A 16,909-nucleotide genomic window follows, 5' to 3' on the forward strand; every position below is an offset into this window, starting at 1 on the left:
ATTCAGACATTGGGATTTCTCAGGAAGATTTGCACATCAAGCAAAGTTCAGGACTTTCCTCCATTCACCAGTTCACTGCAGCACCTTTGGCATCCCAGGCACGCTGGCTCTCCAAGAAATTCCCTGGCCAACTCCATACAGACAGTTTGGTTTATTTGTTGCTTACACAGCTCTGATTTCCACCCCATAACTCAGGTTTTAAAGCCAAACACACAGGTAAGAACACAACATCTGAGGATCCCACAGCACAAGGCTCTTCCTCAGAACTCTTCAACATTTACACTAAATCTTTATTTCTGTACAAAAATTTAGACAATTTTCATTGTTCCTAAAGAAATCTGCACCTCTTTACATGACCCCACAAATTGCCTACATAGATATATACACACAAATATATATTTGAAGAAGTAAAAAGCCTTCCAGTTCAGAAGAATGAAGGCAAAAACCAAGTCAGAACTGAAAAATTATTGACAAGAATTAACTCTGTTTATTGTCAATATTGTTGACTATTCTGTAGCTTTGCACCTATTTCATCCCCATATGATAATAAAAACATATTCAGAATAACTCAATGCAGACTGTGCAACAAGAGAGTAGTGACACAACCTGTAATTTAACAAGTGGTAATAGCATCAAGGAAGTATTAATTATTTAATTAATTTAAAATGTATTAATTAAAAAAACCAATGATGAAGGAGAACTCAGCAGTCTTAACTTTTATACACTCGAGAAAAAGAGCCCAAAAGTAACATTTTCTGTTAAAAAGCTTATTTACAGTTCCAGACACCAGGTGTAAAGGCCTAAGGAATGCACAGTTCAGAGGAACCCTGGGCTAAATAATAATGTGTGATAATGGTGGCTTCTTTTTTTAATCACCTTATATTTAACTGGATTCCAAGGAAAACTAAAAGCCGTTTTCAGCAGGTATATCAAAGTCAAGGAATAACTGAGTTAAGAGGAAAAGGTAGGAAAAGACCTGGCTTTAAGGCAGCTCAGCATTCCTTCACCTGCCACAAATACATCCCAGGAGAATCATGGAATCCCAGACTGGTCTGGGTTGGAAGGAACCTTAAAGATTATTTAATTCCAATCCCCTGCCATGGGCAGGGACACTTTTCACTGTCCCAGGCTGCTCCAAGCCCTGTCCAGCCTGGCCTGGGACACTTCCAGGGATCCAGGGGCAGCCACAGCAGCAACACCAGGGAGCAACTGGAGCCAAAGCCCACCCCGCTGGGAAAAGCGTATCCCAAAGGAAACAGCTCCAGCCAGCACAGCTAAAAGAGGAGGTGGAAGGATAAGGAATGTGGAAAGGCATTTTGGCATCTGCTACACCATCCTAACAGGGGGTTTGCTGCAATTCCTTATTCCTCAGAACTCCGAGAACTCCATCCGCCTGTGCATTACTTAACAGGGAGGTTATTCCATGGGATCACCCCACAGATGCAGCTACTGCAGCTGGAAGGGACCCAAGGAGCCCCAGATTCCCACCCAGGCCCAGGGCTGGTGGGGCTGCAGAGCTGAGCAGAACAGCCCTTTACAAAACCCTGGGATCACCCAGGTTGGAAAAGCCCTCCAAGGTCACAGAGCCCAACCTGTGCCTTACCCCCCTTTGGCACGCAGACCAGAGCACTGAATGCCACATCCAGTCCATGAATACAAAACTGGGAATTTCATCTCCTAACCCAGCTTTGGCTCCATCTCTTTTGCTTTATAAGAAGTTTCCTGTAGCCCCCCAGCACTCCCAGGTACCTGTGTGTGATACGTGGGTATGGAAGAGGGGCACATCCCTGGAGATCAGCATTTCCTACAGGAAAAGAACATTTCACTGTCATTTTAATTCCCATTCTTGACACCAACCAGTGCAGACTTATCACCAAACTTGCCCCACCCAAACCTCCCCAAGCAAACCCCCATCACAGGCTGGGCAGAACAGCACATTTCACCCCCAAAACACCTAAACAGCCCCAAAAACCAGGTCAGAAATCACGTATTTGCTAGAAACCTTTCACTGCAACTCAGACACAAAGTTTAATGCAAACAGGCACATCTTGACAAGTGCTTTCAACTAAAAATCATAAATACTGGTAGGTTTTAAAGAATTATCAATTCTGACACAATCTATAAATGCATAAATATGATACAGAGCTCCCCAGCCCCATTCCAGCTCAAATTTGTGTTTGTTCCACTTCAACAAGAATTAAGAGAACGGAATGAGTTCCCTTCAGCTGCATGAAAACCAGAGTTTAAAAGACAGAAAGTAGCAAAGGGGAAACAATTCAAGGAATGCTCTGATCCAATTTTAGGAAAAAAAAGTTGCCTAATAGAGTCCCGGTTTTCCTATCTTATAATAAATAGCTCTATAAAATGTTTTGGCTAAATGACTTTAATACCCATGCCTGAGTGCAGACACAGGAGTGCTCCAGCTGGGAGCTGCCAGCCCTCCCAAGGCTTGACATTAATTGGAAGCCATAATTTTATAACACTCTGGAATGAAATTTTATTGCAGCCTCAGCATTAGCCACGTCCTGGCTGCATTTCTTTGAAAGGAAGATGACAAAGTCTGTAGAGAGAGAAGTACAAAGTCCAAGCGATCAGAGGAAACCGGACCCCGCTCCAGGGATTGCTGCGGACGCACGCGGATGTTCCCCCCCTTTGTAAACAACAGACAGGCAACGCTACAGCCTCGGCAGAGCCATCTCAGTTTGTACCCAAGGAATTGCAGGTGGTGCTGGAGGCTGGAATGGACAGCCAGGCCTTGGCAGGCTCTGAGGCCAGCGCGGTCGATGCCGCGGCAGCTCCGGAGAGCCGAGCCCGGCTCGGAGCGGCTCCTCCGGGCCGAGCGCTGCGGCCGCTGCGGGAGCTGAGGGCGCTGAAACATCCCCGGCCACGCGAGGCGGACACAGCGACGCTGGGGCTGCTCCCGTTCCTCTGTCACACACTCCAGCCCCGCACCTCGTTACCCACACAGGCGCTCGGCCCCCACCCCAGGCTGAGCTGGTTTTGTTAATTTTTAACCTCTCCACAGAATCCAGCTTTTCTTGGTCCCTCCCCGGTGTTCCCTGCAGGAAGTATTTAGACAAGGAGAACACTGAGCTCAACACGTCCAAGGGAGGATTCCCAGCCTTCAAGGTAAAGCAGCATTTTCTGGCTTCATCCAGTCTCAGCCGAGTTTTGTACATTTACAAATAGGAAAAGCTTAAAAACCCCACCCGGCTCTGTCCTTACTCACCCAAAATCTGGCTTAAAAGGTTCAGGGAGGTAAAGTGACTCCACTGTGGATAAAGCTACAATATAAAAATTCACTGGTAAGGCCCTCTTAAGGCAAGGAGAGAATTCCTGCTCATGATTCTCACATATGAAGAGATACAGCATTATCCCCCTATAATGCATCATTTTGGGCCATTTAATGTATTCACTGCAACATTATAGTCAAGCCATATCTGGATTTATAACCAGGTCACATCTGGACTTACCACACGCGTGCAAAGACGTTTTCCTTCCTCGGTGCCACTCTTGGTGCCACTGATCATTCCTGCCCAGGGATGCAGCACTCCAAGGCTGCTCAGCACATTCATCTCAATTAGCTGAAAACAACTTTTCAGACCCAATTAGTCTGACAGTGACAAACTTCATGTTCCACCAGCCAGTGAGGATGGAACAGCTGCCACCAGGAGCTTTCCAAGGCCAAGGATTCCTGAACTGAGTTATTTAAACACAGTCCCTTGACAGGAATCCCAGCCAACCACCCTGACACAAGGACAAATTCAGTATTTCCTGTCCCAAAGCAACCTGGGTGGTGCCTGATAAATGGAAAAGTGCTTGGAATGGCAGGGGTAGGAGAACTGTAACAAATTTATCACAAATCCTGTTAAAACCCGGGTGTAGGGAGGGGAAAACCCACTCATTTCCACGCACTGAGAGGCTTTTATAGATATCTATCTCTATTTTAAGGGAATGGGAATTGTAGCATGGGAAATAAAGCTGATTATGGAATGAGTTTTAGGCACTTGAGCTGCAGAGATGTGGAAGGTGCCTGTCAGGTGCATTTACCATTCACACCTACACCACACTCAGCAGCGCAGCCACTCAGCCTCCCTAAAAGAAAAAAATATTAAAAAATTAAGCTGTTCATATTCTCCAAGTTTATTTCCCACCTCTCCTCACAATTAAAGACCTGTATCATTCCCAGATGCCAAAGGCAGCATATTCCAGAGATGAACTACCAAACTGATGATCTGCTAAACCAAAAGAAACATCTGAAGTATCAGATTATTGATATATGACCTTTTTTTTTGCTACTAAAATGCCATCTTGCAGCATAACTTCAATAACCATTTTGAAGGCCCCTCCCTTTTCCTAAGAATGAATTTCATGGAGAACAAAGGCAAGCCTTGAGCTTCAGCTGGAAGCCAAGGCAGCAGAACCCCGAGGCTGAAACAACAGCATCACACACCAAGGTCATGGTTCAGGGTAAAACAATCCCTGCCCAACAATCCCCGAGTGGAAGCAGCACTGATGCAAAGTTCCCTGGCTTTTCTATGGACAGAGCTGGGAGAAAAATGGGAACTGCCCTACAGGGAAAAGAAAAAAAGCTGTCAACAAGGAGCACTTCCACAAAACACAAAGGGGTCGAGAGATCAAAAGTTTGGCTGCTCTTCTCAGTGACTAAATTTAAAACATTTCTAAGTTCACACATGTGCACTTCAAAGCACCATCAGAGCAGCCATGACCAGGTGAGAGTCTGGAACTGATCACAGCAACCATGACCAGGTGAGAGTCTGGAACTGATCACAGCAACCATGAGCAGGTGAGAGTCTGGAATCCATCAGTCTGCAATCAATCACAGCAACTATTCCAGGTGAGTCTGGAATAGTCACCTCTGCTGACAAACCCCACCATCCCCACAGACTCAAAAATCAGCATTTAAAACCCAAAAGCCCTGGACAACACCACAACGTGTCAGGAAACATCAGCCACCACTGAATTCTGGTTACACTTGCCCTCAAAACCATAAAATACACAGAAAGCTCACAGTCACCCACGACATGTTTGCAGTCAGGCTAACACTGGGTTGTTCACTGACCAACACATAGAAAACAACTGAATTTTTGCATTATAAACCCCTCAGGGTACAGAAAATCCTGTTTGACAGCCAGTCCTGAGGTGTGCAGTCACTCCCAGGCCCTGCTGGGCCCTGTGGCCACTGGGGAAACCAAGACAAGGTGAACCTCAGAGGCCACGGCAAGGGGAAGTGGCATGGGGAGGGAAAGAGTAAAACCAACTTAACTCGTGTAAACACAGAGTATCTGCTTGCAACACAGCCCACACGTGCAGCAGCCACCACACCTGCATCATCTGACAGAGAACTCCTACAAATGTATGGCCAAGCAGCAGAAATCCCAGCACTGCTCCACCATGAACAGCAACAACTCCTTTTCTTACCAACCAAGCCCCAGCTCACCCAGCCTGTGTGGATTCAGCCCAGGGAAGACATAAGACTCAAAAACCAAACACTTGGGTTTAGAAGCAAGTCTGCTTTTTCTTTTTTTGTTTTTTTAGACTAGAAAATGTACAATTCCATTTCATATGCAAGTGTGCACAGAGCTCGTTGCTTGTAGATACTGTCAGAGAAACTGAGAGAGTCTTTGCATTAAATTGTTAATTCTTCAAACATTGATATATTTTGCAATACACCAGTTAAATACCAAGATCTATGTGCATGCACTAGAGATAAATGCATGTACACCTTAATGTTTAACAAAGACAGCAGATCCCCCAGCCAGGGAGCATTGGAGATACCAAAAATAGATTAAAAAGTTAAATTCTTTACCTGCCTTTGTTAAATACAGACTTTGAGACTGCCTCCCCTCCTTTCCCCGGGACTCTTGTCCTCCCAGGGAGGCAGGCGGGTGGGAAGGCAGGAGCTGACCAGATTATCCCAGAACCAAAGAGAAGCACCTTAGGAAGTTCAAACTAAGCTTTAAAATGTCTTTTAAATGCTTTTTCCATCCTTACCAGACACAGGGACTGAGAAAGGGAAGAACATTCTCAGCAGTTTTGTTTGATTTTGCTGAACTCCCAATGCATCTCCTACAGAAGAGCCTGACACTTCGAACCATCCCACTGCAATCCCAACTGCCTGGATCCTCTGAAGTGGGAATTCTCATCCCCTTCTGCCTGGGACAGCCATCCCAGCAGGTGCTGCAGCAGGGAAAGGTGATCCTAGTGTTCTCACACTGCTTGGGGACCATGCAAGGGAGTTCTGCTTTCAAGAAGTTCTGCCCTGGAACTCGTGTGGGTCACTTGGAGCTTTTCAAGTAGTGTCATCTGGTTTGTCCCCATCCAGCCCCCTCCACTGCATATTGATATATCTGCACATTTTAATATCTGCACATTTTATGAAGCAAAGGGAGTTTTTCCTCTGAAAAACGCTTCATTAGAGTCTGACTTGTCTGATTCCAGTGGGACTTTCATACTTTTGTGCCTCTTTTTTGGTTAAGAAAAAAAAAGATACTTTTCCCTTTTTGACAGCTAAAGGTACTTCTGCCAGACTTGAATCAACCAGCACAGCAGAGAAGGAGAGCAGAGGGCAGGACCTGCAGCATCACCTAACTCAATGATGACCACAATAAAAAGAGGAAAATCCATTGCATTTGAAACTGTTTGGCAAATTTGTAACATTTGCCAACACTGGAATTCCAAGCTCAATCCGTGTGCCCCAATCCATTCCAGCCTCCTCCCTAATGAAAAAATCATGTGGAAAAACAAGCAATGGGCTGAAGAGAGAGTTTGTTTATCAGGTGTTGGAGACCCAATGTGTGATTGACGTTACAGCTGTATGGACACAGAGGGACAGGACTGGTGACACGGGGACGTGGCCGTGTCACAGAGCAGTACTACTGCCAACATACTGATGCAGCTTTACACTGGTCTGAGCAGATTGCAATTAACCTAGGACTGAGGTATAAATATACACAAATATGTACAGTACACATACAGGAAAAGAGTTTTGCATTTGTAACATCAGCAACCTTGAAAATACTGGAGAGTCGATACCTACGCCAGTGATTCGCTCGCTGGAATAATGAAGCCAACAACTTCCACTAGAGAGGGCTACAACGGGATAATAAAATTCTGAATTAAAAGCTCCTTCCTCGTGCTTCATCCTCCCCACGCCCAAGGCTGGACTGTTCCGAGGGGCAGCTTGAAAAGAAGATTGGTCACAGCTTTGAACGCATCCTCCGAGGAACCCGAACCAAACCGGAGCCCAAAGTGCACCTTTGCTCTCGTGCCTGCTCCCAATTCCTGTCCGTGTGTGTGTGTGTGTGTGTGTGTGCAGCTATGTAGAAAATACAGTTGCAATCAGTTCAGTATAAATACATCCACCCCACCGTTCTGCCACTGGTACAGCTCTGCTGAAGCAATGTCTGTGCAAAGAGGTCATTAAAAATCATCTGATCTTCAGCCGGGACATCATCCACTCCAGGCCTTGGCACAGTCTGGGAACACAAGAGAGAATGTTTAGGGAATGCAGGCACTTCTCAGGGTAACTCCAAAGGTAACTTCACAGCATCGATTGAAATTCTTCCCAAGAACTCTAAATCGTTTCTGGAAACTCTTCACTCCCTGCACGGCACTTCCTAGCTCATCTGTGGTGAGAGAATTCAATCCCAGCTCTTCAACACATGAAGTTCTCTCTAATTAGGATTATTCTTAATAAACCAGAACAGGTTTCAGTTTGCCCCCACTCCACCCTCATTAAGCCTAAATCATTCCAAGTTTCATCTCTGTGAGGTGACCCTGTGGATTTGACATAAAAGTTGGGTTTCAGATCATGCTGATCCTAAATCAGTGTGTTCTGAGGCCAAAGATCTTGTAAGTGTCAAGATTTTTAAGTGGTGAGGCCCTGGCACAGGGTGCCCAGAGCAGCTGTGGCTGCCCCTGGATCCCTGGAAGTGTCCAAGGCCAGGCTGGACAGGGCTTGGAACAACCTGGGATAGTGGGAGGTGTCCCTGCCATGGCATGGATGGGATGATTTTAAGGTCTTTTCCAACCCAAACCCTTCTGGGATTCTGTCACTATTATGAACAGAGGAAGAATGTGTGTTAAACCCAAATATCACAATAAAACCCCCAGAGTAATTCCAGATTCCCCTCCTGTGGACACAAGTCCCTCTTACCCCTCTCCAGTGAGAGCACAGCAGGCCTGAATGTGCCACTGGTGATCCTTAATCGAAGTCAGCTTCAGGAACTGGGAGATTTCAGCTACTGTCATGCACTCCTTCACATCCTGCTTGTTAGCAAAGATCAGCAATCCTGCTTTTTTCAAGTCCTAGGGAGAAAGAAGAGCAGATAATGACAAAGCATCCCCTGGAGGCAAACGATGGGATACCAAAGCAGAGAACCCAGAGCTCCAGCCAACAATCCTCCAGAACAAAGTGCTGCAGGCTGACAGGAACTGCAGGAAATCCTCTGATCCAGCACACCAAACGGCCAATTTTTGCCATGGATGAGAAGTTAAAAACCCAGGACCATGTTTTGCTGTGCTCCACGAGGATCAGAGCCCTGTGTACCCATGTCCCTGAGCAGCACTGGCAATTTGGGAACAGTGACTCCAGGGAGAAGCTTATTTTACCTCAAATTCCTTGGAATTACATCAGGGCAGGGGTGTATTATTGAAAACCTTTCCCTTAGAAAGCAAAAAGGTGTTTCCGGGAAGCCAAGCCAGCTCAGGCACTGAACTGCCTGATCAGGCACATTCGTGTTTACAAGCAGCAAAATTAATTCCCAAATAATCGACTGCTCCAGAAAATAGCTGGAACTGAGCTGGACAACTCAATTTTGCCTTAACAGAAACTCAATGGAACCGGTTAGGAGAAAGAAAAGACTTTCAAAGAGCAAAGAAAAGCTATTTTAAATCAATATTTGACTTTCATTGCTGCTCTCTCCCAACGTCACAGCCAGGTCTGGAGAGGGAGCCTGGGAACATCCTGCCGGCCAACAATGGGCACATTCACTGCAAGGGGCTCCCAAATCGGCTCCTTTCTGCCTGCAATTCCAGACCTTCCCTGTGGCAAAATCAGCTCGTTAACACCTTCGTCTTCCTTTAGAGATTCCAAAACAGAAGATGCAGGTTTCATTCAGTGGCTGTAACAGCCTGAAGAGTCCAGCTCTGAAATCCTAATCCTGGACAGCAGCACCAGTCCCCCCATGCCACATTAAACACTCCACAGCCTGACCTGCTCTTTAAGAATTTACTTTATTAAACACAATTTAAGTTAAACATTAAAAACCACAAACAAATAAACAAAAAAACCAAACCAACCAAACAAACAAGCAAAAAAAAACCACCCACGAAAAAGAATTAAAACTTGAAAGATCCTATGCAAAGCCCTTGGTTTTCCTCAAAGGAAATCCATAGGCAGGCTCTGCCCATCCTACAGTCTCCCAAACTGTGGCTATAGGTTAAATATAGCTGTAATATTTTGGGCTATAATGCCATCGTTTTTATGCACATTTTTTTATTCAGATACTTAAATTTGGAAGCTCAGCGTCAGCTCACACACCCTGATCCAGTTTGCATTCAGGTCATGCCACAGGTGCTGCCTGGCTTTTACATCAGCCCAGCTCAGGTTTAGACCTGACCCAGGGCTCAGGTTTAAAGGGGGTCTTTACAATTTAGCCATTTCAACTCTGGAATTCCAAATACCCACAGAGCAGTGGCTGCTCCAGCCATGGGCTGAAGTTCCTTCAGTTTTAGAGCTGGGTGCTCCAACACACATTATTGAGGTTGTAAAACACAAAACCTCAGGCAACCATAAAGATATCAAAAATAATTAATGAGCTATTGCAGGAAACCACGGGGTTTTAAAGGCTCTAATTCAGATATTAACATGGATTGAAGCACAAAACCCACAGATGTCACTGACAGGTCCCAACTGCTGTTTCACTGGAGCACTCTGATAAGCTACTTCTGTAATTTAGTATTAATCAACAGCTTTACTGGGAGTTTCACAGAAGACAGTGCAGCAGGGACAAGGTAGTTCAGGGTGTAAATCTGCCTCCTTTAGCATGTATCAGCCAGATAATTAAAACAAATATTCAATAAATATTAAAGACACAGGGTGCACTCACCTCATGTGCTAACATTTTATACAGCTCTTCTTTAGTCACAGAAATTCTCTCTCTGTCTGTGCTGTCCACCACAATTATCACAAACTGCAAAAAGGGAGAGTTATTAGGCAGAGAAACTCCTGCTGGTCCCACTCCCACCCCATTATCCAGCTGGATTATCAAACACCATCCCTGCTCCCAAACCCTCCTCCCAGCCCCAGTGTGACATCCCATAGGCCTGGGGTTATTCGCAGCTTGTGCTGCGGTTTGGGTACAAAGGCAGCTCTGACTCAACTCTTGACTTTCTGTTCTCCATTTTTCAGCGAAAAATTCACATTGAAAGCAAAGAAATTCTCTGTAATCCCAGATCTGGTTTTGTTCTTTGCTTGGTATAACTGAGGCACCACACAGATTCCTCAAATAATTTGTTGCAGCCCTAAAAACAAAGTGCAAAGTGCCTTTGTCTAGTTCAAGAAATAACACGCAAATAGGTATTTGCAAGGGATTAAAAAAGCCCTGAAGCTCCAAACTCCCAGAACACACTCCCAGCTTCATTTAGGCTGGAGAAGACCTTTAAGGGATCCCAGCACCTCGTAGGGGTGAACTAGAGAACAAAGGTAATTACTGCACAAATTGTATTTACCCATAAAGAACATAAATACAATTTATATAATATAAATAAAATAACTGCATTTAAACTGTATTTGATAAGACACAGGAAACCTTGATTTAAAGCATTATTTTTATCAAGCTGTTGCTTGATAAAATTTACTTTTTTTTTAATATACATATATCTCTGTGTGTGCTGCAACTTCACCTCTAAAGAGTTCTGAAAACTCTTGGGGGTGTTTAAGTTGGTGATGACTGGAGCTTGTCAAACAGAGCTGCCAAAGTTTTGGATGAAAACTTTGGGGCTGTCCTTACTCCTGAGGGGTCAGACAGGTCTTGGAGGACCCACTGCGAAGAGAGCGACCATGGAGACAACAAGGGGGGATCTGCAATTCCCAGATGAGCAGAGGCACAAAGCCCAGCCCCAAATCCCTGCCCAGCAGTTTTCCAAGGCACCTCACCTCGGTGTTGGTGTAGTAGGTGTTCCAGGAGGAGCGCAGGGACTCCTGGCCCCCGATGTCCCACATCAGGAAGCGCGTGTTGTTCACCACGATCTCCTCCACGTTGCTCCCGATGGTGGGAGAGGTGTGAACCACCTCGTTCATGGAGCTGCACAGGGAACAGGGACAGGGACAGTCACCCACAATGACCCATGAGACTACACCTGGTGGGTATTCCCAGTGGGAGAGCCTCAGCAAACGCTCCCTGTGCAGCAGAGACAAGGTTTGATGGTGGAAGGTGCAGAAACGTAAATAAAAACAGCAATAAGAAGGACTCCGTGAACTGTATCATAATCAAATTATGGAGCTAAGAGAGCACTCGTGAACAAACTGTGTTATAATTAATTAAATCATGAAGCTGAGAGAATTCTCACTTCAGAAGCTGTTGGGAGCACTCAGCTCTTCTCTCTCCAGGCCCATTTTGGCTCACATGGGACAGAGCTGCTGTTTTGCATCACGAATGTGGTTAAGCCACAAGATTTCCGAAGTTTCAGGAAAACAACTCATCCTCCAGCTCCACTAGAAACACTTCACCCACTCCACCCTGCTGTTCTCCTTCCAGGGCAGGCCACTAAAACCAGATTTTCTTCACAATGCTTTATGTCCAACCTCCTCCTCCCCTCAGCACAGACCAATACACAACTTTTTGCAGACAAATGCAGCCATTAAGTATTTCAAACAGATTGTTTACAGATACTGAGTGTGACTTTGTCTCTAAGACTACCAGTTTCACATCAAACAACCAAATGTGTGCTCTGGATTCTCCTGAAGTTCAGACTATTTAAACTCTACTGTAACAGGCAAAAAAATTAACAGTAGCTCCAAGGCAAACCAACTGTGTTCAAAAGAACTTAATTATTTTTTCTTCTGATCACCTTGATACAGTTTTTCATTTTGTATGAACTTTTTTGAAGTTCCAGCAGAGCTTTTAGTTACAGTGACAGCAATTTGAGACTCGTAATGGTGCTGGAATATTTCCTGAAGAGGACACAGAGAGGAGATAAAAGGATGGTGCAGTGTTCTGAAAAGCAATCCCAGGCCAGTGCAGGGAGAGCTGAGTATGAGAATGGGAGAAAAGGAAGTGCCTGGAAGAGGAAAAATGGGATATGCAAAGACGGGGTAGGGTCAAGGAGGAGTCAAGCAGGAGAAGAAGAAGAGAGCTGGGAAAGTCCTGTGGAGTTAAACTGGGTACAAAGAAAAAGGAGACATACAGAGATCTGTATGAGAGTGAAAATGAAACACTGAAATGGCAGAAATAAGGGGAAGAACTGCGAGACATTCGTGGAGGAAGTGGATTAAAAAGCACCAAGGACAGCCCTTGCCTGCAGCAGTTCCCAGTCTTAAGAAATACCCTTCGTTCTGTTTGTGCTTTTAACATCTCTCACTCCCTCTAAAAATCACCATCAGCTTCATCCTTTCACTCTCCCCGCAGCAAGGCAGGGCACGAGCAGCTGGAAATGTTTTGGAAAGGCAAAGCAGGCTGGAATGTGACAAACCCCAACCACTTCCAGACAGCCAATTTTAAATGTGGGATTGGAGCAGCATGGCCACAGCATTTAACAGGAATTATTTCTGACTCAGGAACACTCCTCAGTGCCACGGCACTGCACGTGGGAAAAGGCCAATCTGTCCCAAACACACACAGACCTTGAGCTGCCTGTGCCACCCAGCAGCTTCTGAGCCTGTGGACAGATTGGTACCCTCTTATCAAACTGCAGCTGAGGAACTGAGATATGAAGCTCACTCAAGCTCCATGTAAACCAGGAGCAAGGTTAACGCAAGGCAAACACAAATCAATGCTGCTGTTGAAGGCAGAAGGTGCAGGACAGCATGGAGATGTTGGCCTGGGTTCATGCTGGGACCAGCCTCCCTCCTTCATCCCGTTTCACAAATGACACCAAATTACTCTCAGCACTGGGGACACAAGGCATGGCAGGCAGAGGCGCTTTGCCACTCACTGAATGATTTGTCTGCTGTTTAAATCTGTGGCGTGGATCAGTTTTGCAACGGTGTCCCGTGGCCAACACTCACTACAATCGTATTTTATGGGGCTGGCAACGAGCCGAGGCCGTGACACCAAGGGAGGCTGGGAGTGCGTGGTAACAGCAGGTGATGTGATCCAAAACCCGCTGAACAAAACCTCATTTATCCACCAGGCACAGCACAGCCCTTTCCAAACTCCAGCCACCTGCTGCCACCTGGAAAGCTCTGAGTAAAACCACCCAGGGACACGTAACACACCTGGGAATGCCCCGAACGTCCCCGCAGGTCCTACTTACAATTGGTACAGAATGGTCGTTTTCCCTGCATTGTCCAGGCCCACAATGATCACTTTGTGCTCTGCAATGAAAACAGCACTGGTAAGTCACAGCTCACTCTGCTGTCGTGACAGCAGCTGGGTCTGGATCAAGCTTAGTGCCACGTCTGCCGCTGGTTTCCTGAGCCAACAGTGCCCAGCGCCAGGTGCCATGGCCACGTCTGCTCGTGGGCCAGCCCGGAAAGTTTGGGTGGGCAGGTGCTGCTCTGAGCAGGGGAGGGACTGGCAATTTATCCCCCTCCACAGGAACCATTCCTGAGAGATTTCAGGAGGATGTTTTCCATCTCTCACTGCCAATGTCATGCTGGGATCCTCTCCCAAGCTTCTGCAGGGTTTTGCAGCCTGTATCAAACTCCATGCCCTCAACCACAACAGCTCTCAACTCCACAAGGTAAATGTTCACTTTCCCCTTACCCAGGCAAGACCTCGATGCCTTTGCAAAGAGCAGTTAAAACCCCAACCAGGCTGGTTTGCAGTGTGATCCCTGTGCCCCCAGTGCCCTCCTTTCCCCCTGGGGAACAGATGTACTCTCCAACATTTCACAGGACACATTCACCCAGTTTGGTCTCGGACAAGTCACCAGGTGCTCCACAACCCTCCTCTGACATTTTGGAGCTCAATGCCCCAAACAATTCTTGTTTCCCTTCAGCACCTCCTCTCCTGTGCATCACAAAAGCAACTGGGAACTCTACGGCTGGTGGTGTCAAGCACATCCAAATTTATGATTTCCAGTTGGGGTGAGCACAGCCAGCTCTCAGCTCTGTTACACAACTTCCACTTGCACAACCAAGCAGGATCAGTCAAGCAAAAGCTTGGTGAGAAGGGGTTTTCTCCCCTCCTTCCTTGTGTTCCTCAAGGGCAAAAAAACCCATTATAAACATGCCCAAGCTTCAGACACTGAGATCAATTCCTGCCAGCAAAGTCGATCTATCCCAGAGGAGAGGGCAGGGACAGGGGTCAGGTAAGGGGGGGTTTCTTCGGTTTGATTTTATCAATATTGTGTGGTTTTGCAGAGTTGTCTTTCATGCCATCCAATACAAATTCCAGCTTTAATAACTTTGCATAACTGCACAATATTGTAAAAGTGTCTGCTTACCTCACCCCACATAACTAGGAACTTTTGTTTCAGGTGGGATGCTGCCAGCATAGTGCATGTTAGGAAATCAGTTGGAACAGAAGGTCTGAGGTGGGGCTGGATGCTACAAGACAAAAATATTTTGTTGTATTTGCACTAAGCATTAACGGGGACATAACTGGGGACATTCAATGAGCAGGTGTGAGAGTACTGAGGTTCACTCAAAATCAAATTCCAAGTACCTTAAAAACATGGAAAGAGCATCAGCAGGTGTTTTGTAGTTAAAGTTACAACTCTCATGAACACCTTGCTGTAAAGAGAAAAAAATCCCAGAATCCCGGAATGGTTTGGGTTGCAAAGGAAATTAAGGATCATCCAGTGCCACCCCCCTGCCATGGGCAGGAACACCTTCCACAGTCCCAGGCTGCTCCAAGCCCCGTCCAACCTGGCCTGGGACACTTCCAGGGATCCAGGGGCAGCCACAACTGAAGCTATAAATAACATTTACTCCATGAACGAGCCAGATATCGAGGTTTGACACTTAAATACACACTCTACGAACCGCAAGACGAACCCACCCGCCACGCCGCGCCACGGCCGCGTTCTTGTGGCACACGTTAATAATTTAACAGGCGGCTGTCAGGAAATGAGCATTCCAATAACTGAGAGAAGGGGGGGAAAAAAAAGGTTAAAGCCCCGATTTCCAGGAGCCCGTGCGGCCGCCCCGGAGCGGGTCTGAGTCCCTCCCGGATCGCCCCCCGGGCCTCACCCTGGTGGTTGAAGAGCCTCCATATCCTGGTGAAGAGGATCCCCATCCTCGGCCGGGCGCTCCGGGCCTCGCCGGCCGCGGCTCTGCGGGGCCGCGGGCGCTCAGGGCCCGGCGCAGCGCCCCGAGTGCCGGCTGGGGCCGCGCCGGGGCCGCTGCCGCTCGGACATCGCCGCGGGGTCGGGATGGGGCTCGGGATGGGGGTCAGGAGCGGCACCGGGGCGGCAGCGCCGGCGGCAGCAGCGGCGGGAGCGGCGGCGGGAGCGGGAGCGGCGCCCGCGGCCGCCTCACGGACGGGCCGGGCCGGGCCGGGCGCGCTGCGCTGACGCGCGGGGGCGGCACCGCGGCCGCCATTACACGGCACCGCCTCAGCGCGCCCGGGCCCCGCAGAGCCCGGAGGCACCGCGGGCTCTGGGGATGAGGGAGCCTAAAGCCCATCCCCGCCCGCCCCCCTGCCACGGGCACCTTCCGCTTCGCAGCTTCTCCCGGCAGCCGTGCCAGGGCCTCACCGCCCTCACAGCAAGGGATTTCTCTCCAATACTGTCTCTAAATCACCCTCTCCCTTCAGATTAAAACTGTTCGACCTTGTCCTGTTCCTTCATCCCTTGTTCACAGTCCCTCTCCAGCTCTCCTGGAGCCGCTTTAGGTCCTGGAAGGGGCTCTAAGTCTCCCCAGCGCCTTCTCCAGGTGAACATCCCCTGCTCTCCCAGCCTGGCTCCAGTTTATGAAGAAACTCTGTTCACTTTGCCCTACTAAAACTCGGTGCTCTGGGGAAAACTCGGGAATAACGTGGGTGAAGTTGCTCCCCAGTAGCTGAGTATGAGTTTGCATAAGGGCACTTTTTGCACTAGAATGGGCTCTAAGGTCTGCCCAGAGCCTTCTCTGCTCCAAGACAAATTTCTCTGTCCAAACCCACCACAGAGTTTAAATCCTCAGGGATTTGAAAATCCCAGGCAATAATTAGGTTGTGCACAGTTACATTACTGCCTGAGACAAGACATGGGGTATTTACCCTCACTCATCCTGTCCCTGACCAAAATACAGTTTTATTTAACAGAAAAACACCCAGTGTTTCCTTTTCCTTACCTGCAAAGCTGCCTTGGTCAGTGCCTAGCACCACTTGCCAGCCTTGCAGCTGTGGGACAAATACTTTTTTTTTACATGGGTTGGCCATGTTCTTTCAGTGAATCCAGAAATTTCCGAGAATTTCTGCACTTCCAGCACTAGGATTTGTAACTCACGAGTTAATTTTTCTCTGGGGAGCCACAGGTGTGTCACCAGGTGTTGGATGTACCCTCATTTAAACACCATGGGAGGGACTTGTAAGGAAAACCCACAGGTGCTTCCCTGAACAAGTGAATTTAACTTTGGAGAGACAGTGAAGCTGTGAAAGTTTTTAAGTTCATGTTCAGAGATGAAAGGCTTTGCTTTTCACCACAGAATCCGATGGCAGCTGGGCCAGCTCGGAGTTGAGCTCTGTCCTCTCTTGGGGTGGGATGGATTACTTGGGATGGAAAAGATCATCCCATG

General features: G+C 47.4%; 1 protein-coding gene across 2 annotated transcripts; it reads right to left on the minus strand.

Moving 5' to 3' along the window:
• Nucleotides 1–136: 136 nt before the first annotated feature.
• ARL5A (ADP ribosylation factor like GTPase 5A) lies at nt 137–15,622 on the minus strand. Of its 2 annotated transcripts, none has more exons than XM_032114236.1 (6): nt 15,383–15,622; nt 13,501–13,561; nt 11,183–11,330; nt 10,134–10,217; nt 8,180–8,331; nt 137–7,499 (listed from the first exon to the last, which is right to left on the minus strand). In XM_032114236.1, exons 1-6 carry the CDS (start codon nt 15,426–15,428, stop codon nt 7,451–7,453), a joined length of 540 nt encoding a protein of 179 aa, XP_031970127.1. In that variant the 5' UTR covers nt 15,429–15,622; the 3' UTR covers nt 137–7,450. The 2 variants fall into 2 exon arrangements, with proteins under 2 accessions (XP_031970127.1, XP_031970128.1); XM_032114237.1 differs by lacking the exon at nt 15,383–15,622 and adding an exon at nt 14,635–14,735.
• Between the last annotated feature and the right edge of the window lie 1,287 nt (nt 15,623–16,909).

This window comes from Corvus moneduloides, chromosome 7 (genome assembly GCF_009650955.1).
Source record: "Corvus moneduloides isolate bCorMon1 chromosome 7, bCorMon1.pri, whole genome shotgun sequence".
NCBI lineage: Eukaryota > Metazoa > Chordata > Aves > Passeriformes > Corvidae > Corvus > Corvus moneduloides.

Bases quoted from the DNA above. Each gene is read 5' to 3' on its own strand.
- ARL5A (XM_032114236.1), bottom strand. From the start codon at position 15,428: ATGGGGATCCTCTTCACCAGGATATGGAGGCTCTTCAACCACCAGG. The intron at 13,562-15,382 runs GTGAGGCCCGGG...TTTTCATTGCAG, and splicing joins GAGGCTCTTCAACCACCAGG to AGCACAAAGTGATCATTGTG. The intron at 7,500-8,179 runs GTAAGAGGGACT...TTGTGTTCCCAG, and splicing joins TGTGCTCTCACTGGAGAGGG to ACTGTGCCAAGGCCTGGAGT.